The sequence below is a fragment of the Bombus pascuorum genome, unplaced genomic scaffold, assembly GCF_905332965.1.
Source record: "Bombus pascuorum unplaced genomic scaffold, iyBomPasc1.1, whole genome shotgun sequence".
Taxonomy (NCBI): domain Eukaryota; kingdom Metazoa; phylum Arthropoda; class Insecta; order Hymenoptera; family Apidae; genus Bombus; species Bombus pascuorum.
In genome coordinates, this window is record NW_026869750.1 from 78,657 (window position 1) to 103,369 (window position 24,713).

The following is a 24,713-nucleotide window of genomic DNA, read 5'->3' on the forward strand; positions in this document are numbered from 1 at the left end:
AATAAATAATAAATTAAATGTGAATTATATAAATTATAGACAAAATAGTAAATTATTATTTTATAATAATAATATTGTTGAATTTATTTATTTATTGAAATTACTTTTGAATTTACCAGAAATGATGATAGAAAGAACGAAGTATTAATTAGATAAATAAATATGTGTCAAATTGTATCATGTTCGACCTCGCTTTAGCCAGAAAAGGTTCGTCAGTAGCAAAATCTTTTTTCACAGGGAACTGAAAAGAAAGGTTTGCCGTTGCAAAGGTGATATTCCCTGATACGTAAACTTTTAATCTTTTTCTACTGTTCCTGCCCTGTACTGTATTGTATCCCTACTGTATTTCTCTCTATTGTAAATTCAGTATTTTTTTAGTACTTTTCGTTGCCGGCGAATATATATAAAATACAAAGGAGAATTTATTCTATCGCCGTATCCCTTCCAGAAGAACTAAGATTGTTGATTCGTTAGAAGTTTCTAAAATTACCTACCAAATTAAGAGAATGTTAATATAAATTATATTATTGATTCCATGTGTTAATTTTCCCAACATGTGATAAAAATGAACCCCTCAATCAAAGAATGCTAATACATGATAACTACCGCTTATAATTATACTTATTAAATTTTTTTTGTTACTCAATAGATTTTGGAATTTGGTATTTATTGATTCACTCAGATTTAGTTTTTTACATTCTGTATTTCACCACCAAGTACAAACATGTGAACACACCGGATACACTTAGATAATTAACACGTGGTCAACGCCTAAGACAAAGGAGCGTCGTTAGAAGTCGTATCAACTTAGCATGTAGGAACTAGTGATCATACCAACCTAATATTTCCTCAACATTTTTAACAAATTTATTTCAATATATTTGTTTGCTTACGAAGGCTATGTATATATACAGTTTTGTTTTTCGTTTAATATTTACTCCCAAACGTAGAACTTACTGAGCAAGCTACGTATTGATAAAGTTTACGTTACGGTGAATCGTTTTAAGAGTTTATTTATTTCGTGTAAATTTTGTTCTGCATGTTGAGCTATTTTTCCTTCCGGTAGAACTTTCGGTTCGTACTTCAGCAATTGATAGCCATCAACTAAATACTTCTTTGACTCCTGCTACAAAAAGAAACAAATTTTTAAGTATTTGTTACTGTAAAGTGCAAATAAATGATGGCAGAAATTTTTCTCCACAATTTATATAATTGTCTGTTAATATTGTATAATTATCGTATTATGTAAAAAATGCTCCAACCACTTAGCGCTCGCGTTAGAACTATAATTACCGTTAGAATATGCGTATATTACCGAAAAGAATAGAAACACGGGCGACCAAAGATAAGACAAAAAATATATGTCGGAGATGAAAGGACACCGCCCCCCCCACCCCCGTTGGAATTCCTTGGAAAACCTGCAGTACTGTAACCTTTATAAAATAATCTAAACACAATTGTTCGAGACTTGAGATAACGAGCTTGGGCTCGAGGCAACAACTAGTCGTCGAACGTAGCCGCGGTCACGGGATGAACGTTTCACCTAACAGAGGTATAGAATTGCATAGCTTTCCTTTAAAGAAATAGCCGTACCGACACTTAACAGTAAACATTCCAATTTCAGTATATCACACATAATAAACCACACATACCATATCATAATGCACATATCATAATAAAGAATTTATATTTAAATTACAATACGTCCTCATAAATTATTAATTTTTTAAAGCTCTTGGCTTTTGTCCCCTTTTACAAGATGGTTTTTATCTCTTTCAAGCTCATTGTGTTTTTCCATTGTTCATATCAACGAAAAAATTAAAAATACCCCATTAAAATTTCTAACCAGGCATCTATTTTGTAATTTTATTAAAGATGGTAATTTCTTGTGTTTGTGTTATGTATGTCGGAGATGAAGGGGCACCGGAGCCTTTCTTTCGGAATATTTGGGAATGTTCCCAATACTTTGGCCCAGACTTTTTGTTACAGTCGTACTTAAACAATAAAACTGAGAAATAGCTGTTTATGAGTTAAGTCAATTATGATTATCCGAGATTTATGACAGTGGGCTTGAGCTCGAAGTGACATAATGTGTCACTGAACGTAGCCACGGTTACGGGAGGGACGTGTACCTAACAAAGATATAAAGTAATTAAATAACTCTGCTTAAAAACAGGGATTGACCTGAGGAATACGGAGAGGAGCATATAAGGGCAGTTCCATTTGGACTGAGGTGCAATCCGATAAGTTCGACTAGCCCAATGAACACGTACATCGAGTTCCTAATCGCGATCGTCATCCCGTTGACCGTGTATTCGTTATCGAACCTAAATTCATCGTCATAGACATCTCGATCACTCGATCATCGATATCACTTGTTAACTTTTGTAATACATTCTCATAAACAAACATCATCTGGTATAAGACAACTATGGACAACTCGCAAGACTCATCACACGCCCCGTTTTCCAAAGATGATCCGACATATATATTATTATTTAAGTATTTGTTAAATTTGATATTTCATCTTACCAATAATGGCACTAAAATCTCCATTTCTGTATGTCTCCTACTAAGTTCTGCGTGGGCTGCATGTAATTCGAAGAGAATCAGACCTCGAATTCGATTTTCAGCTGAAACAAAGAGCTCAAATTATGCGTACTATTATTACTATCGGTACTAAGTGGATGAAATACAATGAAATCGTAAAGTAAAGCTAATTGATCTGATTGCAGGTAGGATCGCGCTCATTTCGCACATGCATACGTAGGCAACTGTATCAATTTTTGAAATTGCCGATTTTTATTATTTTATGCGATTGACGATTTTCAAGAAAGCGTACTACGGTTATATTTGAAACAAAAATAGAATTAAAAATAAAGATAATGCTTTTTCGTTGCAACTTTGCGTTCTGATAAATTTGTAAAAGTTTATTTACACTGCCCTAGGTGGACCATCGACAGGACCGAATTGGAGAGCTATGTCGGTACGCCATTGACGACGGAAAATATTATTGAAGAGGTAATCAAGATGACAACTGGACTAAGTTCCAGGCATTCTACAAAAGGATTATTATGTGAGGCGAAAACAGGGGATGGACGTAGAAAGGAGAAGACGAACAAGAGCCAATAGAAATGGAAATAATTGAAAAGATGCGACGAATGAGGGGTACACGCTAGGGCCAATGCTGAAGTAATGCCGGAAAGCGCTTCTGGGGTTGGTACCTGTACGTTAAGAAAAGCGGATAGAGGAAGGGTCTTTAGCGGATATGGCGTCCCACTTAACTCAGTGACGCGGGTCACTGGGATGCGTAAGTGCATTTTCCCCTCTTCGCGAAAAAGATGTCAGGGAGCCACAGGATTATTGATTGGGGATGAGGATGAATGTGTAAGCAGGGTGCCACTGGAATGAAGTCACTTGCGGTCGATCCTGACGTGAAGTCAGGGAGGTTCAAACTACGAGAACCCAATGTGAAATCCGAGAGCCACTGGGAAAAACGCCGTGGATGAATTCAATGAGGTGCTATTATTTATTAATTATTTATGGGGGTAAAGGACTAAAGGAAACATTAATACTTTCTACTCGAAAATTCCATGAGGTGACCAAAAAAAGGAGCTTCGGTCAAGACATGTAGCTAAACCATGGAAAGAGAATAAAGCTAAAGACTAAAAACATTATATACTGGTGGACACGGAAGATTTAGATGGGTGGGAAAGAACTGATCAAGAAAAGGCGTATTTTAAAAACTTTGAAATAGAGAAGTAGATTACACCTAGAAGAGTTTCGTAGTGCTGGAAGAAGGAATGGCTAAAAACGAGGAGAAATGACATGATGGACTCGGTTAAACTCCGGCCTAACCAGGAAGTTAAAAAGTTGGCTCGGAAGTAATCCGAGGTTATCATCATCACGGTACCTGAGGAGGAGAGAGTGGAGAACGACGAATTGGAAATTGTACAATTACCCTCATCCCCGGGGATCCCTGACGCGATAAACGCTGAACCATCGTGAAGGTTTTAACCAACAAGAATTTGGTACTATTTCGCATCCTTTCTAGGGTGCGCAGTTTCTATGAATATTTGCATATTTTCAAAAAGAAGGAAATACTCAACTGCCTCAGGTAATGCGCAATACGCATCCAGAAGAGGAAGTAAAAAAGTACGAGGGTTTCTGTGAAAGTGTTGGACGGACAGGTATACGGTTGTATTAACTAAATACTATAATTTCTTAAAAAATACCCTGATCCCTCCATCAAATTCCTATAACAGTGGCATCAGAAAATTAAATTAATCGAATAAACAAATTAAATAACAAAACGTTCCCAGGAATTCCTTGAAATCCTACCATCATGTATTTGTATTTGAGTATTTTGCGCATCAGTGGTGAAGTTAATCAGTTAATTTTAAAACATAGAACTCGTTGAATTCGTCAGAATTGAGTAGAGGTAACATGGAATAATTATCGTTAATTATCATTTCTTAAATAAAATACATTACCAGGAACGAGTGTCTTGAGCAATTTATCCAGTTTTTTGCATAATCCTATTTTCTCGATGAGAAGATCTTTTTCAACTGCTGCTAATCCTCCAGTTTGCTGTCCAATCAATTGAGCCAGAGCAATCGTTACATCAATATTGTAAAAATGATTTAGGTGGAGGATACTTTCGTAACGACTTATAAATTCTTTACATGCGATAATGTCATTTTTCTTCATAGTTGAAAGGTATATACCAATATTTTCTAATATTTTTTCAATTTCCACATAAGGAACAATTGATTCACAAATTTTGCATATATAATCCTGTTCCTGTTCAAAAAAAGTTTTTGGTAATATGTATCCTGGACAATTCCTGGAAAGAAGCAAACAGATCAAATCATTATTCTTGCATACAAATAATTTTAAAAATAATGTTCCCCACCTTTTCGTGGTATTTTTGTTTTAAAGAGAAAGAGTTTAAGACTTTAAGAGCTGTAGTACTTTTCAAGAGAATCTGTAATTATCATGGATTCTGAAAGCGACTCTTTTGCTGTAAAATTAACTTTTTTTATTTACAAGTATCTGACATTGTACGTCAGCCTCTTCGCAAACATATTCCAAAAAGAGTTAGTTTAGAAGTACTATAACATTGCCATCCTCATTCCTGGACCATCAATATAAAAATGACTACTTTATGTTATTTTTATTTTTATTTATGCAAAATTGTATTTTAGTTTAAATTATGTATTTTTCTTTAAGTTTAAATCAGCATTATTATTAATATAAGCTTGCGTTTATTTTTTAATATTTTTTTATAAAAAGTTTTTTAAAAAAAACAGGAATCGTATAGCTTTTGTAATTTTGCTATAAATTGAGGTCAAAGTTAATATAAATTGAATAAAGAAATAAAAGAAAGCCAGGCATCTGTAACATCAACCACATCTCAGTCCGCATCGGGGCCAGGCTGCGCTTCGGAGCCGATGGGCTGATGACGGAAGTGGGGATGTGGCGGCACTCGGCTACAATGTATGTCGCCGAGGCGAAGTGCCTAATTAACCCTCGATATCCCAACGGTCCTTTCGCCGAATGTTCGAGAACGCCTAACAAACGCGTGGATGGTGAATATTTATCGAGGGATGACAAAGAAAGGGAATCGGATTCCGTCGAAAATTGTTGTAAGAGCTTTAGTCTCAAAAAGTCGGGTCTGAAGTTCAGAAGTGAATTGTAAACCAAGTGCTAAGAAATAAATTCTCTCTTTTTATTTCTTTATCTCCTTTTTATTGTTTTTACGTGACAGCGTCAACGTGTTAACTTGCCTTGTTTGTGTTATGTGCGTACCATTCAATTCGATATTTGGTGGTTTCCGTTTTCTTAGTGTAAATGTAATATGGTGGCATTTACTGGGGGTTGCTTTTATTTTTTTATCTTGTAGCCATTTTTTTATTTTTGTGATGTGTTCTTGTAGTAATGTGACTGCTGTTTCTGGATTAGTGCGCCTGACTAGTACAACCGTGTCGTCCGCGAATGTCAGTATTTTGCTGTTGGTAGATGTTGATATGTCGGCTGTGTATAGTGTGTATAATATTGGGCCTAAGACGCTTCCTTGCAGTACCCCTGCCTTGATGTCTTTTACTTCGGAATATACATCTTTTATTTCTACTATAAAGGTTCTGTTGCTTAGGTATGATTCAAGTAAGTGGTGAATTTGTTCCGAGAAGTGTTTTTTGATTGTTTGTAAGAGGCTTTCATGGTTCACTTTGTCAAATGCTTTCGCAATGCCCATGAAGGGGGCTGTACAGTATCGTTTCTTTCCTATTGCTAGTAAAATTTCGTTGACGAGCCTGTGCATTTGATCTATCGTGGAGTGTTTGTTTCTTAATCCAAATTGGTGATCTGGTATTAATTTTTCTTTCTCTATTGGTTTTAGGCGGTCGCATATTATTTTCTCTAGTATCTTGGAAAACACAGGAAGTAGTGATATTGGTCCGTAATGTGCAGTTTGGTGTGGGTCTTTGCCTGGCTTAGGTAACATTATGATCTGTGGTGCTAGCTTCCATAGATTAGGAAAGTATTGAATTCTTAAAATTGCATTGAATATTATTGCGATTAAACGTATTGCTTTTGGGGGAAGGTTCTTCAAGATTTTACTATTGATCAGGTCTTTATTGTATTTTGTTTTCTCGATTATGATTCTAATTTCTTATGTTGTTGTATTAAGTATGGTGTAGTGCTTGTTAGTTCGAGTACTAGTATTTTGCGCATCTTCGTCTCAATGATATTTGGTTTTACTGTTGTTAATATTATATGGAGTAAATGCGTTACAAAGATGGTTGTAGAATTCTGCAGCTAGCTCTTCGTTGCTTCTGGGCTTTGCGAATTTTCCTTTGCGAATTTGTTTAGATGTTTTTTGCTTTCACTTTTTTGTATTCTATGTTTTTGCCATTTTTCTTTCGCTTTCCTTTTTTCTCTGATTTTGTCAAGGATGTTTGGTTTTGTTTGGTTTATAAATAATAGTTACCCATGCTGCTTCTTGTATGACTTCTGTCAATGTTGTTACTGCCTGTTCGATGCGTTCGGATGTTTTTAGTGGAATATTGCAGTTGATTTCGGTCTTGATTAGTTCTTTAACATGTTCGTCGCCACGTCGCACATATCTATGCGACGGGTATACTTCCGTGGGAGCCCCGTGACTCTTCTTGTTCCAATTAATTAAATATACGACGTTATATATAGAATATACAATATAAAAATATTAAAAACACATTACACCATACCTTTTATTAATTTATATTCTAGATAATATATTACATTATCCTATATCGTATGGTATTCGTTAAAACATTCCAAACACATTTGGGGTTAGGTTGGGTACTTCGAACAATAGTTATAGATTCCGTCATCGCTACTCTCCTCACTTTCAAATATATTTTCACGCTGTTTGCCGAACATTTTGAGGGTGAAAGAATCACCGATGTACGTCTGACAAGTATGCTTCTCGACTAAATGAAAGATCCGAGACATCTGCCATGAGATCCGAGACATCTGCCATGAGATCCCTCGGAATACTCTAGCTGGAAAGCTTATCGCTTTCTCCATTTCACAAATAAATAATCTTTTCTTTACAAAGAATCGAAGGACGATAAACAATGAATCGAAGGCGATAAACGATGAATTTCTGCTTGTTGCTTTATTTACATTGTGCGTACCGGCGGCCGGATTTGAGCCCCGCAGGAAACTTAGCCAAATCACGCTGGGCGAAGAACGTGTTAAATGTTTGCCATTTGGGGCTTTTATTGTAAAGCGACTCTGATTTGTTATAAAGTATTGGTTTGCTTGTGTATTCTATTATTATCGGTGTATGATCGAAGCTAAGCTCCAGACTGGGTGTTACTTTTAATTTGTTTGCATTTACTCCTTTTATACCTGCAAAATTAAGCAAGTCAGGAATTTTGTTTAGATCTGTCGGCCAATACGTTGATCTTCCTATGAATAATATATTGAGATTACTAGTTCTAGTATATTTTTCTAGTGTTCTACCTCGAGATGTGTTAACTCTTGAGCTCCATAGCGTGTGCTTTGCATTGAAGTCTCCCGCTGCGGAGTAATTACTTATGTTGAAAGAATTACGTGACTTGGCAGCCAAAAAGATACGGATATTCAATATTTAGAGAAGCTATCGATTAATCTTAATTTGTATTTGAAATAAATGAAATTTCACACGAGAATAGTGATTGTTGTACCATATTATCAGAAAATTCCACTATCCGAACAGTATGTCTGTTTATAAATGTGGCGACACATGAGTCATAGGACGAGGCGAAGCGAGAGCGACTCGTGTTGTTGTTGTGCCTTGGATCACGGATACCGTCTCGACGTACGAAATTAGCGCGAGATTATCTCCAGGCAAAAACAATGTCGCCGTTGAGGGCAACCGTCGTTCCAAGTCGAATTTCAATCTTTCGACTCTCCCCGACCAGTATACAGTGCTGGACAAAAGTATTGGCACAGCATGATTGTTATGATAGAAATGCTTATAACTACTAAACAAATTGATTTAAACAAAAAACTTTTTGACGTATTTATTTATTATCTATTCTAGTTTATTACATAACAAGAGCAACAATATAAATAAAATAATACGCAAAATAATAACAAAAATATATTTTTTGAACATTTTATGGGTGGACAAAACTATTGGCACAGTAGAATATTTACGCTTATAACTAATTACATAATAAACTTCTAATATTTTGTTGGCAGTCCTTTTCTTTTAAGGACTTCCTTTAATCTTCTGGGCATCGAGTGGACTAATTTTTTAGTGAATTCAGGTACAATATTGCTCCATTCCTGCAGAAGAACTTTCTTCAGTTCAGACTTGCTTGTGATATTATGTTTCCTAATTCTTTTTTCCAATTCGTTCCACACGTGCTCAATGGGATTCATATCGGGACTTTGAGGTGGTGTGTTTAATGTGTGGGCAGTATTATATATTATCCACTGACGAACAATATACGCCATATGTTTAGGATCTCGATCCTGCTGAAAATAGAAATCCCTGGGGAGGTTTAATTTTTGAGTACTTTTCAAAAGATTTTGCTTGAGTATATTTAAATATACATATTTATCCATTATCTCATCAATGAATATAAGTTCTCCTACACCCGATGATGCCATACATCCCCACACCATTAAACCACCACCCCCATGTTTCATGGTGGCTTGCAGATTCAGTTCGTCCATCTCTGTGTTGGGTTTTCGCCATACTAATATTCTGCCGTCAGATTTAAAAATATTAAACTTACTTTCATCTGAAAACATGATCTTTTCCCAAAAATCAGTATCTTTCGTAACAAACTCTTTCGCGAATTCCACTCTTTTCTTTTGGTTTATTTTACTGATGTAGGGCTTTCTTCGTGCTGCACGGGCAGAATAACCGGCATCCTTCAATACCCTACGTACAGTTTTGGTACTTACTTCTTTTTCACACTCAGCTTTTAACATCGAAGCAATTTCAGTCGAATTAGTTTTTGGATCCTTCTTTACAATATTTACGATTTTCCTTTTTTCTCGAATTGTTACCTTAGAAGGGCGACCACTCCTAATTTGATTCTCTAGATTTTCTTCACTTTTAAAGCGTTTTATGACTGAACGCACAGTAAAACGACTTCTGTTTATGATTTGTGCAATTTCGTTGTAAGATTTATTCATCTTATATAAATTTAATATTATTTTTCTTTCTTCAATTGTGGTTTCTTTCGTTTTTCTAGACATTATTACTCTTTCTTGGTTTTTTGTTGTTTAATAACTGAAGTCTCCAGTTTCACTGATCGAGTGTTATAATTAAGAAGATTAAAGGAAGTCCTTAAAAGAAAAGGACTGCCAACAAAATATTAGAAGTTTATTATGTAATTAGTTATAAGCGTAAATATTCTACTGTGCCAATACTTTTGTCCACCCATAAAATGTTCAAAAAATATATTTTTGTTATTATTTTGCGTATTATTTTATTTATATTGTTGCTCTTGTTATGTAATAAACTAGGATAGATAATAAATAAATACGTCAAAAAGTTTTTTGTTTAAATCAATTTGTTTAATAGTTATAAGCATTTGTATCATAACAATCTTGCTGTGCCAATACTTTTGTCCAGCACTGTAAATAAGCGGACACGATCGCGAGCGAAGCAATTGCCAATAATCAATTGTGAGCGATTATCGAGTGTATACCGAGTTATTATCAAGTTATCCGCGAGCGGGCTATTTTATTTGTTAAACACTTTGTACGAACGTCTATCGACGGTATCGAACTTATTTAATTATTTATTCTAAATACATTTGACGGTTGCAGCAGCAATCATTCTCGTCGTTTCGTTATACCGACCCATTCATCATCCGCCACATAAATTCGGATGAAGAAGACTCTACTGTACTTGCATCAGTTCTGTACAATATTGTAAAATGGGAAAATATTTTTATTTATGGTAATCCATTCTTCGTTTTCGTAATAATTTTTATAAGACATAATTTTTAACTTAACTTACGTTCGATTGCACTTTAAAGCATTAAACATTGTTCCAAATTCTGTGGGATCCTTGCATCGATCACAAGTACATTCAAAAAATTTTGTTTTAAGAAGATGGTGTCTTCTGTTCGCAGTACCCCACAATGGATCCGTATAACATATAGAAATGTGGTCTCCTAAAATATTTCATACAAATTCATACAGTTGCATTTATCTACAAGATTTAGGCTAAGAACAGACAATTTATTCGACACGATTTTTCACCAATTGGTCACATCACCTTATACTCGCTAGCTGAATTGCTTACAGAAAAAGACACGCAATTTCTTAATCTCGCACAAAAATTTTCAATTCTACCATCCTAAGCGCTTTTATCCTTTACACCGTTGATTTATTTTCACCCATGGGAGGCACAAGTACACACAAGAAACATTTCTTTAGCATAAATGTACGTATATACATACACGAACAGAGCATATAGCTGGAACCACTTCGCTCACTGCATCTTCACTATTGTAGTGAAAAGTATTTCAGATAAAAGTTGAATGGTTTCAAGGAGGATAGAATTTGACGCGATTAGTGTCTTTGTAAGAGATTGTGTAAAATACATACGAAGGTCAGATCTGTCTTTTTAAATGAAATCATATACTTTTTATTATGTTAGTCGATCCAATTCATAACTCTATATAAAAAAGAATTAACCTATTCATACAAAAAACCGTTAGTTTAAAAGAAACCGCAATTTCGATTGTTTGCAATGGCATAACTGAAGCCACTGCGATAACTCTAAAAATAGTAATTTGAATTCGAGCAGTTCGCAAAAAACAAAACTTTCTGTGTATCCTGAAACCATTCAACTTATATCTGAAAAATTTGTCACTAAAATCATGACATACAGAGTGATCGAAGTGGTTCCGGCTACCTTCATACCGTATATTAAATATTATTAATAGATGTCGATATTACGTATTCGTAGGAAATTTTACAGTGCAAAATCACACAAAGTGCGTATAGTGTGATAAAAGAATTTTCTACCGAAGTTTCCCCCTATCTATATTCTCAAAAAGATGAATTTGCATAAAAAGACTCGATCCAATTATCAGCAAATTTCTATTGTAACATATACAGATGTCCACATAGTTGATGATGCGTTTATGTTTTGAAGAATGGCTGTAACAAAAGCTAATATTTTAAATTACTTATTGTCTTACTTAGAAAGAGAGGAAGAGAGAATCTGCGATAAGGATGTGCGGACATCTGGCTGCCATCCCGTCCGCGATGTGATTACGGCCGACGTAACAAGTACTGTGACTAATTTCTATAAAATTTCTATAAAACTACCCTGTGTGTACAGTTAAGAAACAGTTAAAAGAGCCTACTACTTCTTTAAAAATTGCTTTGCGTGTTCTTAGCCATAATAATGCTTCTATATGTATATATACAGGTCATTTATAAATATGTGATATAAAATTATTTGTAAATATCAAAGGCTAATATATAGAAATAAATGGATAAATGATAAGCAATTTAACTTTACACTACAAAATGTTTATATAGACGTCAACCGGTTCGCCTCGTCATACACATTTGTCCGAATGACAGACAAAACGTTCAATAACACATTACTCGTTAAGCAGAGCCGAAATGTTCAACAAACTTATGCACACGTGTAATATAGAGTATTCTAGTCACTCGTCGTAAAACATTGCCAGCATATTCCATAATTAAGAATAAAAGAATCATATAACATAGGCTTATAAACTTTTTATTAAAAAGTTGTAATGGTGATACGAGATTAGCGAAGTTTTCGTTAAAATATAATAGGCAACGAGTATCAACAATGTCGCGCTTCAACAACGTCGAGTAATTCATTGGTTCAAACAGATTTTTGATTGCGGGCAATTGTAAACGAAGAAATTTATGTAATAAGACTTAATGCACGCCAGGAATCAATATAAAGAAATCAACGAGAAGTTTGTAATGTAACGAGTTTACTTTTTTTGCATTTCGACTGGAACAAATAAGATTGATAGAAAAATCGTCAATCTATATCTTTTATCGAACGAAAAATTAGTCGGTTATTTCGCGTTTGTAACTTTTTAGAAAAGCATTTACACAACATTTTTTCCCTTATTTTTAGTCATAGGATATGCCAACACCGTTTTGCACAAAAGACTGGAATATGCCGTACTATTTGTTGGACAGAAAATGATATTTGAGACTGCAGAGCAGCAAGAGCATTACTCCGCTAACTCTCCCACCATCACACGATGCCGTATGGTTTTACTCGTAGATATAAAGTTTTTAGCCGACACGCATATCTATTTTTATGATTGGGGTTATTCAGAACAACAAAAATGAAAGCTACATTCGTTCCAAGTGCCTTCTTCTGAACAACGAGTTATATGCAGGGTGTTCGACTACAGATGTACAAAATTTAAGGGGTGATTATTAAAGCTAAAATAAGATGAAAATCAAGAATAAAAAAGTCGTTTTGTGGAGTAATGTGTAATTATACAAATTGTTGAAGTGAATCTCACTTCTAGGAAAACTCTACATCTCTAGTGTTTAGTTTTTGACACAACGATCCTCTTTACAGCGGCTTCTTTGGTCTCTGTTATAGTACCGCGGAAAGATCGCCGACATACAGACAATGTCGATGATAAAGCGCAAATGCCGACAAGCCGAAAGGGTCGGAAAACTTCAATAAGTCTAACGGCTATCAATATATTTCAGCACCGCAGCCATTGATGTTCAGTTAGCCACCGGGGTTAGGAAAGTCTAGAGTCGAAAGTCGTTAATCGAGAATTGTCGTATCACACTACAGCATTAAGTTCACGTTAAATAATCATCGTTTTCTGTTTAATCTACTGTAATTAATCCATCTATCAATACATTATCATATCGAATAGAAACCATTGGAAATCCTAATTTCTAACATTTCTGAATAAAGAATTTCTACCTCATCTACGCGTTTGCTCTCTCTATTCCGATATATATGTCGAAGATGAAGGAACACCGCTCCCTCCCCCCGTTGGAATTACTTGGAAAACCCTAATACTGTAGCATTTACAAAATAATCCAAACACAATTGTTCGAAACTTGAGATAATGAGCTTAGGCTCGAGGCGACAACCGGTCGCCGAGCGTAGCCGCGGTCGCGGGATGAACGTTCCACCTAACAGAAGTATAGAATTGCATAGCTCAATGAAAAATTATAGTTATTGCGTTGAATAACTCTTTTAAGTTTCTGATGAGCAGCTTGTTCGTTTTCTCAGTAGGTATACCCAACGATACTTTTGAAAGGAGCACTTCAGCTATAGTGTATGACACTGGTTAATTTCGAGAAAATTATACAAAGAAAACGAAAGTGTTGGCAAAGAATATCGTAAACTTTTTTGTGTACGAAATTTTCACCGCTCCCTTGTTATGTAACATGTTGTAGTGATTTTGTTAGGAGAATTGTATAAACATAAAGCTGGAGTTAATTGTAGATTTAACATAGGTTTAAGTTATACCGCTGTAGATATTTTAATTTTTTGAATCTTTTTTTAGTTTCAACGCGAGTGATTTGAGTGTGTGATGTGTGTAGTGTATACAGTGTGTGTTGTATGTGCCGTGCTTATTGTGTATTTCGTTTCCAAGAAAATGAAGCATATATCGAACACATACTGTAATATAAAACGATTGCTATTTTCGTTACAATTTTTCTATGTACAGTCTGGACACTTGCGGTGCGTGTATAGTTTTTCTGTGTAACATATAATAACAACAATAAACATTGTTTATACGTGTTATCATTTATTAATTATTTATGAAGACAAATGATTAGAGGAGATATTAATCTTTTCTACTTGAAAATTTCATGAGTTTTACGTTGTTATGAATTTTAATTAGTAGACAGGTATAATACTTTTAATCTACGATTTTTTTCACAAAATGTTGCGCGGAATAGTTTACGTCTTCGAATGTCATAATCTTCTCTACGACTTGTACCGGGTAAGCTGCTGCCCACGTATCGTTCGATTTGAGGATCGCTGTGCAGTCTGCAGCTCAAGCTGACCTATTCTCGTGCATGTGAGATGGTTTGCATGCGCACAGGGACATTTTAACTAATTTTAACTGACAATAATTAAAAAACAAAATCGAAAACGCAATTTCTTTATTCTTAATTTCCATCTTTACTTTTCTTCAAAAGTCACCCCTTAAATTGTTTTACACCTGTAACCGAACACCCTGTATATTACTATACTTTATAGAATATATATATAATGTAGTCACCTTTTGCAATAGGTACTGCAGCATGAATAATCAGCCCTCCGGTATCGGTGAAACTTTTCGAGCAATTTGCTTTACAGTTATGCTCAAGTAATGATGTCAGTTCGTAAACTGCTACGTATGGTGGATCAGTAAGCGGAACTTCATGTCCATTAACCTGTAATTTAAGTGTTTGTCATTCATACTTTTTCAGGTTTATTTTTAAACCGATAGAATGTACGATATGTTTATATTTGATCAAGATAATTAAAAGAATGCTGATTGAAAATAATATACAGTCGGACTCCGTATAACACGTCGCTTCTCTAACGCGGACTAAAAATTACGCTACTTCTCCCATATAATGCGATTAAGAAGCTGCAGGAAACGACTCTTTTCTAATATGAAAATACGTAAGTCTTTGAATTGACTCGACACACGGTTTTGCATTAACTCTTGTGCGATAAGGAGTTGTTTACAGTTGGTATTGTGAACAGTTATTATTGTGGGACACATATTATTTTGTCACATTAAGAAAAGACTACATATTTATTTAATTATATCTTTTGAATTCGTAACGGAACGTATATCTCGCGTTATAGGAGGTGCTATTGTACTACATTGTAACCGTATCAGTTATGTACTTTGTACGTATGCTAAAAATATAGAGCTTGGAAATTAAGATTGTGCGGTGTCCGAATCCGCAGAAACCGCTAATTGCGTTAAACGGCTTTTGTCGTTGTAAACACACACGCAGTCGGCGTAGAAAGTATTCGTACAATAACTAATTTCAACAAAAATTTTGTAGAACATTGTTCATTAATAAAATCTTAACAACTAAAAGTTATATACGCATTCTTACAAGTCTGCAGAATAATTTTCACAAAATAAAGCTGGCATATCTATGTCCTCCGTGAAAATATTAACAAATATCTAATAAATGGTAAAAATATATGCGTAATAATTATTCGTACAGTTAGAGTTTAAGGGATAAAACTATTAAAACAAATATAATTACTTTAGTACTTGACAGATTCCTTTTGATTTTATTATGACTTGAAACTGCCGTGGAATTCTATTTATCAAATTGACAAAGTTCCTACTTAAAATATTTTTCCGTTCTTATAAAAATGTTCTCATTGAATCATTTCCAGACGAAATATAGTGACTCTGTATTTTGCGTTTTAGGTGGTCCCATATATTTCCAATAATATTTATATCTGGGAATTGTGGAGGTATTTTAAGTGTTCGCGAACATTGTTCGTCTTCCAAACCTATTTTCTCTACACTTTGATGTAGATTGTCTTTTATGCTGTGAAGCGGTAACTGTAAAAATATTTATTACGCGTAGATATTTATTTTCCTAGATACTTATTAATAGTTGAACAACAGAGATAGAAAATTATTTTGCGAAAAAGCTTATTTTCTGAAAATCAGTTTGGAGGTTTCTAGGAATACATATACAATTTCTATTTGTTAAAATTTAGTTACTAAACGCTCTACGAAATGTATTACAAACGTGTATTAAATGTTCTACTATAATTTTGTTAAAGTTAAACTCTGTACAAATACCTTTTGTATTAACTGTATCTGGGAATACTGTACGTTACGGAAACATACTTTTCGAGAATATTTATTGAATATGTGACATTTCTATTCGTCTTAATATTTATAACGCAGTTTTAAAATATTGATTGAATTTCTACCTGCAAGATGCCGACGATTTTTGTCATTTCCTCCTCCGATATATCATCTGTTTTGAAAAATCTTTTAATAAAGCGAACAGTGTTTGACAGCTCATGGGAATTTATTTGATCGCAATGACCTTCGAGCGATAGTAATTTCTTATAAGATTCCAAATTAATATCCTTCGATGCTAATGCTCTTATGACAGTTATACATTGATAACTTGGATGTGGGTGGCCAAATTCAGTTATAGATACCTGAAACATTACATTATTATATCAGTATATATTGTTAATAAATCTCGTTCATACATCTACCGATAAAAATAGCTATAAAGTTTCTTCTGACGTAAGAAATAGCAATAATCTAACAGAAAGTATCACCCGACTATGATATCTTTCGATGAATTCGTTAGACTAAGCGACTTTAGTTTTATTCGTCAGAACTTCTCGATGTATGCCGTTTGAATCTTCAAACGAAACTGATTGCCCTTCGATCTTTACTTTCTCTTCTCTGGGAAACGACCCGCACTACGCTCGGGTCACGCCACCGTTCGCGCCTATGATCATGTAACATAAAGCACATCAGGGACCAAGCCGCACGCCGAGAGCGAGATGACAACTAGATGTCTACACATCCTTGCCGCGTACCATCGATATTCTTAAGGACCCAGCATTTTTTTTTTCATTTGCGTTTATTTTACAAACAATTCTCGTTAGAGAATTTTAAGTAAATTTATCTGACGCGGTACTATGACATGATTAATAAGTGTTTATAATATGTTTGATTCTATTTGAATCTAGTGCTTTGGTCTAAGGTGTAATGTCTTTTTAGCCTGCGGATCTGTTCCGACGTGTCGAGTAGTTGAGTAATTAGAAGGTTTTGGTGGTTGTTAACTCTTGTGCTGTATCTATTGCTGAATTTGGATATTTCTTCTTTGACCGTGGGTATCTCGAGGTCGTGATGTATCGTTTCGTTGGTGATGTACCAAGGTATGTCTATTAGGGATCTTAAGATTTTCGATTGGAATCGTTGAAGAATTTCTATGTTGGAATTACTCGCTCTTCCCCATAGTTGGATTCCATAGGTCCAAACAGGTTTTAATATGGCTTTGTATAGTGTAATTTTACTTTGCGTGTTCAAGTTGGAACGTCGGCCGATGAGCCGGTAGAATTTTTTAAATTTTGCTTCGATTTCTTTGGTTTTATCTCAGATATGTTGTTTTCATGTCAATCTTCTGTCCAGGGTCATGCCCAAATATCTGACTGACTCTTTATCCGGAATAGGTATGTTGTTTATCGTCACCTGAGGGCAAGTTTGTTTTCGTAGCGTGAAAGTTACGTGGCTGGATTTGTTTTCGTTGACTTTGAAGCGCCATTTGTGGAACCACTCTTCCATACCATAGAGTCGAGACCTCGCTAGAGAGTAAAGGAGGCAATTGTCGGGTCTGAGTGAGAGGCTAATAAGGCTGTGTCGTCAGCAAACGTCGCTGTGGTTATATCTGTCGAAGTTGGTAAGTCTGCAGTGTAGATTTTGAATAGCAGGGAGGACCCAGTATAAAACCATTTTCATAGTTAAGGTTCTTCAAGCCAAAAACAAGCGTTCTTTATTTTTTTGCCTACTACGGGAAGATACAAATCAGCTCTTTTCGTGTCCTTAGACCCACCCATCACTAGCTTTCTTCCGCTACAACATCGTCACTAAACTTTATTGATTCTCTAACTTTCGAACAGTCAACATCTTTTTACCGCGTTTCTACCCTTAGATCTATGTAAAGTGTAATTTATACGTGCCAATTCAGTATATACTAAATTGTAATTATTAAGTGCATAATAAATTGCGATAAAAAAAAAGTTAATAGTTATGTTTCGGCTCAACGTTTTCATATTTTTTATAATCTGAGTTGTGACTTGTGATTTTACGTGACCATCACGTATGCCACCTTCTTTGCGTGGATAAAATAACGAACCGAAATCGACGTTTCTAGAACTCGACGCTTGGTGACAAATGTGTGCTTGCCGCTACATTGTATACATTTCGTCGGTAATATAAGACGATCTGTAGTACCGCGAGCGACGATTAGGAATACGTTCTATAGTAAGCCTCGTGGCGTAACAACATTAATTTGGTATTAGCGTGTTAAACATATTCCGGATGCCTGATTCATGAAAATGTTATCCTTTCCATCTATTCTTTCATCAAGGCCTCCACAGAAATCACTTTCCAAATCATATATCATAATCTCGTGGACGAAAGACCTAAGAGATATCGGACGAACTATAAACAATGTTGCGAGAAAATCAAAGTGCCGACAGGCCCAATAATGTATCGTCTGTTCTTCAATCGAATAGTTTCGTGGAAAGGGCTTGCGTGACTCTGGCCACGAGCGGTTGTGGAACACGTGCGTGGTGGGGCTAAGACAAAAGACAAAGGGATGCGAAGGCGGAAAGACAAATTAACAGTCAGTGTTAGTTGAGAAGCCAGGCAGTGTGAATCGAGAAGTCAGGGAGTGCGTATTGCGCTGTCGAGATAGTGTCGCTAGCGTAGTCGAGAGAATGTAGTCCGTGTGAGAGAGAGAGAGAGAGCGATGGAACCGTAGTGACTATATTCTTAATCGGTTGAAAATTCCTGATTATAAAGATTGTTTGCAGGCCGCCGTGATGTATTTATAGAAATAGTAGATAAACGGTCGCATCATGTTGACGTATAGTTGTACAGGCAGGATTCAATGTAGTAATATCTGCAGTTTCTTACAAATATTTCGGAAGTTAAAGCCGAGCTGCTGTTATATATAGGAAAAAGTTGTTCAGAATGTTGACGATTTTAAAAAACTGGTAGTTTCAAAAAGTGTGAGTATGGGAAGAAACGGTTTGCAAATTCGTGTTTAGCTTACAAAAATAAAAGTAGTTAGGTTATCTTAACAATGAAGTAGTGTAATTACCTTATGATCTCTGCGAGAAGAAGAAAAATTACACTCTAATCCATGGTCTTTGCAATCTTGACAAAGAGACCAACCACATTTTTCACAAGCTACTGCTATGGTTTCGTTCAAGACCGTGTAACAGCGAAGGCACACAGGAGCGCAATTATACATAGGACCTGCTATCAGAGGTTGATCATCTTTCAAAACGATTTCCCCAATTTTGATATTTCGTGTGGCTATACAATGACGACCCAATAAGGAATCTTCTGCTAACTGTAAAACGAGGTACGTAATTAATTTTGAACGTTTCTTTGCAATTTGCCCAAAGTGGTGTAATAATTAAGATTGGTAGCACGCGAATGGCAACGTTCATTGAGACGCTATTACGCCATGATTACAGTATAATACTATTTCATTAGATCAATTTCATATTTCTTGTATAATCTTCTACTAGTCCGAGTTTCGTAAAGTTTCGTCTCTCGTATCTCTACGATGTAGTTATATTTACTTTGGATAACATTATGCCTTTTATTACCCTCATTTTCATACACTGTTGGAATATCACATTTGTTATTTACGAAACTGAATGTGCATCTGGTAAAGCTAGTATTATCAGCAAACAAAAACACTTTAATGTCCATGAATGTTGAGATACCGACTATGTATAGCGTATATAAAATTACTCTTAAGACACTTTTTTTAGAAAACTTTTACGTTTATGTCCGTCTATATTTTCTTATGGAAACATGCCCTAATGGTTTGTAACACAATCTTACATATCATACACTATCGAAGGCTTTAGAAGTGCTGACCAGCATTACTTATTCTCTAGTGCGCGATTCATTTTATTGGGTATTTCGTACATTTGTTGAATGATCGTGTATTTATTCCTTTACTCAAATTGGTATTGTAACTTATTCGTCTGCTTCGTTCTGAGATGTGTTCATGCCTGGCACACGCATATATCGGCAATTAAAGAACGGAATTCTTCCTTGAACCTAATTCACCTCCTTTGTGGGCAGTTATTCGTGAATCACACGAACTATCCAGAAAGGTAAGATCGCTAATTGATTTGTTAATTAAATAAACGTCCACACTTGCTATCTGATATAAAGAGACGAACACGTCTAACAATTCAGGTCTTTTTAATTACACTAAGGAGATTTTTCAAATAGAGATTTAGAACGGTTTTTCGCACGAGGTTTTTCATAAGCTTTTAAGCACACCTATGCCAATTCCGTGTCAGTTCCCTTAAAAAATTTATTTGTAAAACATTCATTTATAACACTCATCTAGTAATTAACAGGCATCATCCGACGAGTGTCTTCACCCCAATATAGTACCTTTGTCTCTAGAGGCATATTAGCGAATAGCGAATTACAGGACTCGCAAAGTTAGATAAAGTTATCTAAGCCGGATGATAGGATATTTGAATTTGATTCGAGGCAGAACATTGTTTAAATATTCTTACAAACAACAAATTATATACAAATAATTGATTGAATATTTGGGTTATAATATAATATAATAATTATGTAATATTTTGCACTCATTTTTATTTTTACCGCATCTCGGCTTTGGATTCCGAGGTATGAAAGAAAAGACAAATTTTGATGATTTTTGAATCTATTATAAAGATCCACATTTTGCATAACTTTCTCCTGTATATGTAAATATCGGTCGATAACTCCCGAGATACTCGCAAAAAACTATCGGTGAATTTTGCCTATAATTGTGCGGCCGTAACAACGCACATGACACGATTAGTTGCCGGTCGTCTACAGGGTGGGTCGGAAATCGCAGTACGACGGGACACGGGTTGATTCTACACGAAAGAATAAGTCGAAAATATAAAGTAAAATTTTTTCATACGATGCTTCGTTCCTGAGAAAATTGAATTTCAAACATTGTCAAGTATACTTAAGCACACTTAACTTGGTTAATTGTAAGTGCCGATTAGGTAAACAATCAACACGAGATCATTATATGCTTGAAAATAATTAAAAAACGGTCCCACGCTCCACTTTCAAGAAAATGGAGTTTGAACGTATTTAATTACTAGCACTTCTGACAAAGGCACATGATATATTTTTATTTACATGTTTTTTTTTTTTTTATTTTATTTTGGTTATTTTACAATTTGTCCTTGCGGACATTTGGTAAAGTGTTATATCTTGTTGGCGAAGAAAGAAAAAAAAAATATAAATAAAAAATAATATAGCATGTGGGCGGCTACCCCCAGCGGGGTGCCAGCTTCGTTTTTTTTCTATGTTATATTTTTTATGATTTTATTTACATGTGTGTAATTTTGTGTGCTAGACTAGATTAGCCGCATAGTAGTGACACACATATATGAATATGAGTGTGTGAAAGTATGTGCGTGCACAGCGTCTCTATTCCTTTAGGAGTGTGGTATAGAAGATGGTGAGACAAAGAGAGTGCTGAGACACGTGCAAATGTATATCGACGAAGATCTTGTAAATCACGTATTAAATAAATGTGAAACTGTTGTGATATCAATTCTAAGTGTAATCTAAGTGTTCCTATACATTTATTTCATTATTAAGATCGAATGTTACATACTCGTATATATACTTTGTAATTTTACAACAGTATCATTGTTAAAAATATGATAATAAAAATTTGTTTAAGATACGTAATGTCGTTAAAAATTTAGTAAAATTCTGACATTTTAGTTCCAAAATTAATAATTGTAAAAGAAAATTGGTTAAACTTGAGAAAATCATACAGGAGCAATAAATAAATTAAAATCAGAACTATTTAATTATTTAATGTCTTATCTTCAAATTTCGGATAATTAATACGACTCAGACTTAATATAAATTTGAAACAATTGTACATTATATTTATATCAAACTATCCTTTGTATATAATTAGCTTCAACAAGGAATTGGTACGTTTCACTGAATATCGTCGCACGCTATTCAAACGTCTAAACATATCGTGCGATGTTGCCACATCAGTTGCACTGCGTAGCTTCTGAAAAATTTGCACGTAAACCTATATCTCTTGATTAGCATTTAAGAAAAGGTTATTACATTCATAGGACAGTTTTACAGAAATTAATAAATACACTGTCATATTTCGATATAATTTGATGCCAATTTTGGTACGGTTCTTGGATATAGCTTTCCTGTTTCAGAAGAAAAAGAACTAAGAGCCTCTTTTCTTAGATCCGCCACGCGTCACTGTGTTAAAATGCATCGGCTTTTGTTAACAATTTCTCTACAACTATGTGATAAATCCATTCCAGATTTTTCGCAACAATTTCTTGTACCCCAAATTACGATAGTTTCGTTCCAAAATTGTGAGTAGTCTTGAATTTTATACTTTACCTAACAACTACTTCAGGCAGCACTGGAACTCGAATTTCTTTCAAACTCCGGCTAAGGTTCTAACCTTATAAATAAGGTAACCTTAACCAAAATAACGCATTGACTTTAGCCGATGAAAACCATACTTAAATCAAAAACCATGTTCTAATCGTTGTGTGTAGTGTAAAGTGTACAAACTTTATAACGCATAAGGAACAATTTTACAAGGCATAGTAAATTTGATTCCGTTAAAGTAATCTTGCTCTTTCTCCTAAGAACTAAGACTAAACTTAATATACTATAATTATATACTTGAATCCATAGGCTAGAAAATATTAGATTAGTACGAAAACTACTAACCTTAAAACTTTTACAAGCTTTTGCGTGATTCCTCCAATCCTCTTTCTGATGTTGCTTACTGCAGTAATAAACATTTCCACAGGCACTACATTTATGAATTGCATTTTTCCCGCAAATTGCACAAGTAGTCTGAGATTCCATTGTTAAAACTTGTAACAATCTCATTTACAAAAATCCATATATTACATACGTTGTGGTAAAAATGATTCACATGTTCTTAATTATTTTAATATTATTTTATGTGCTAACATTTTTTATTTATAGTAACAGATTTAAATAATTAAATTATAAACTCTCGTTATTAAATAATAATTTGAAAATATAGGAATTCCAGTAATATTTCAAATTAGTATGATACATTTAATACATACTATGACCAAAGAAAAAAATTTAACATTGCAAGTAAAACAAATTTTTCATACAAATAATTGATGCTTTTCATTTTCATCACAGTTTGATTAAGTTACATATCCACGTATAATACTGTTAATTAGGCGATTAAAATATATAGTGTAAAAAATAGATGAACGAAAAATATGATTTAATTATACAAAAATTTATTAATACAAAGTCGTTAGAAATGGGATATGAATATAAAAGAAATGTATTTTGAATATAAAAATGTACAAAATTTAATGAAACACACGGTATTGTGATTAACCGTGCAATTAAATGCATCACCCTATTGAAAAAAAGAAATAAAGGAAGAAAAAAGTTTGAGATCTCGAAACTTACCACAAATAACTTTTTATTCGTAAGGATTGGAACAAAAATTTTTTAAATATCTTCTTTCATTTATAAAATTTCATTCACTTATAACTGTTATGTACTTTTATAATAAGTTTTATATAACATAAAATTTAAATAGAAGTTTAGTTTACACATATTCTCTTATAAATTAAAAGTACGAAGCGTTTCATTAAATTCTGAAAAAAAGAGGTAATATTAAATTATGTGGGGTTGAAAAAGTATTAGTATTAGAAATGTAGCTATTTAAAAACAATTGAAACAAATATACATTTAGTCGAAAAAGTAACTTAAAAAATTGTACAACACACGACGCGATGAACTGCTTTGTTATTTAAAACAAGGAGCGTCCGCTTTTGCACGGTGATATAGACTAACTAAGCGTATTGCTTGAGAGGAAGTTGATTTCCAGAATAGAATCTATTTAGAGAAGAGCAACAGTACTTGTGCCTAAACATGTACGCGAGTAATTATATGCCTAGGTATAATGCGTGTAGCATAGTACATCCATACATCTCAACATCAATCCATATTTCTAAAACATTTTCAATACGGAGAACATTGAATGATTTACGCGTGCGAAGATAAATATTAATTGTATAATGGAATCTATGTATCCGAAAAATACATATATAAAATCGCGCGCTTCTTATTTCTCTTTTTTTTTCTTCTTCAACACGATACGTATTTCCAACTTTATTGTTAGAAAATAGACGTGTGTACATCTGTATTGTACGAGTGGAAAATGAAAGAGAGAAAGACAAAAGGAAAACGCCATGAGACTAGCGCGTTGCGTATGTGTTGAATGAATGAATATGCAATAAGACGAATTCATTCCAGTTTCAGATGTATAAGAGAATATTCGTTATTCTGTTACACATAAATTTTATATTTAATGGAACGTTATATATT

General features: G+C 34.3%; 1 protein-coding gene across 2 annotated transcripts; it reads right to left on the reverse strand.

Annotated features, from left to right (window-relative positions):
• Window positions 1–855: 855 nt before the first annotated feature.
• Window positions 856–24,380, reverse strand: LOC132915878 (SET domain-containing protein SmydA-8-like). Of its 2 annotated transcripts, XM_060975644.1 has the most exons (10): window positions 24,073–24,380; window positions 23,790–23,980; window positions 23,055–23,214; window positions 19,378–19,632; window positions 16,457–16,693; window positions 14,775–14,928; window positions 10,514–10,670; window positions 4,494–4,846; window positions 2,533–2,633; window positions 856–1,126 (listed from the first exon to the last, which is right to left on the reverse strand). In XM_060975644.1, the coding sequence occupies exons 3-10, from the start codon at window positions 23,193–23,195 to the stop codon at window positions 983–985; spliced, it is 1,542 nt and encodes a 513-aa protein (XP_060831627.1). In that variant the 5' UTR covers window positions 23,196–23,214; window positions 23,790–23,980; window positions 24,073–24,380; the 3' UTR covers window positions 856–982. The 2 variants fall into 2 exon arrangements, with proteins under 2 accessions (XP_060831627.1, XP_060831626.1); XM_060975643.1 differs by lacking the exons at window positions 23,790–23,980; window positions 24,073–24,380 and having other exon boundaries at window positions 23,055–23,709.
• Window positions 24,381–24,713: the final 333 nt, after the last annotated feature.

Bases quoted from the DNA above. Each gene is read 5' to 3' on its own strand.
- LOC132915878 (XM_060975643.1), bottom strand. From the start codon at position 23,219: ATGAGATTGTTACAAGTTTTAACAATGGAATCTCAGACTACTTGTGCA. The intron at 10,671-14,774 runs GTGACTACATTA...GAAATATTTTAG, and splicing joins TGCAGTACCTATTGCAAAAG to GAGACCACATTTCTATATGT. The intron at 4,847-10,513 runs GTAAGTTAAGTT...GCTTCTTTCCAG, and splicing joins GCTTTAAAGTGCAATCGAAC to GAATTGTCCAGGATACATAT.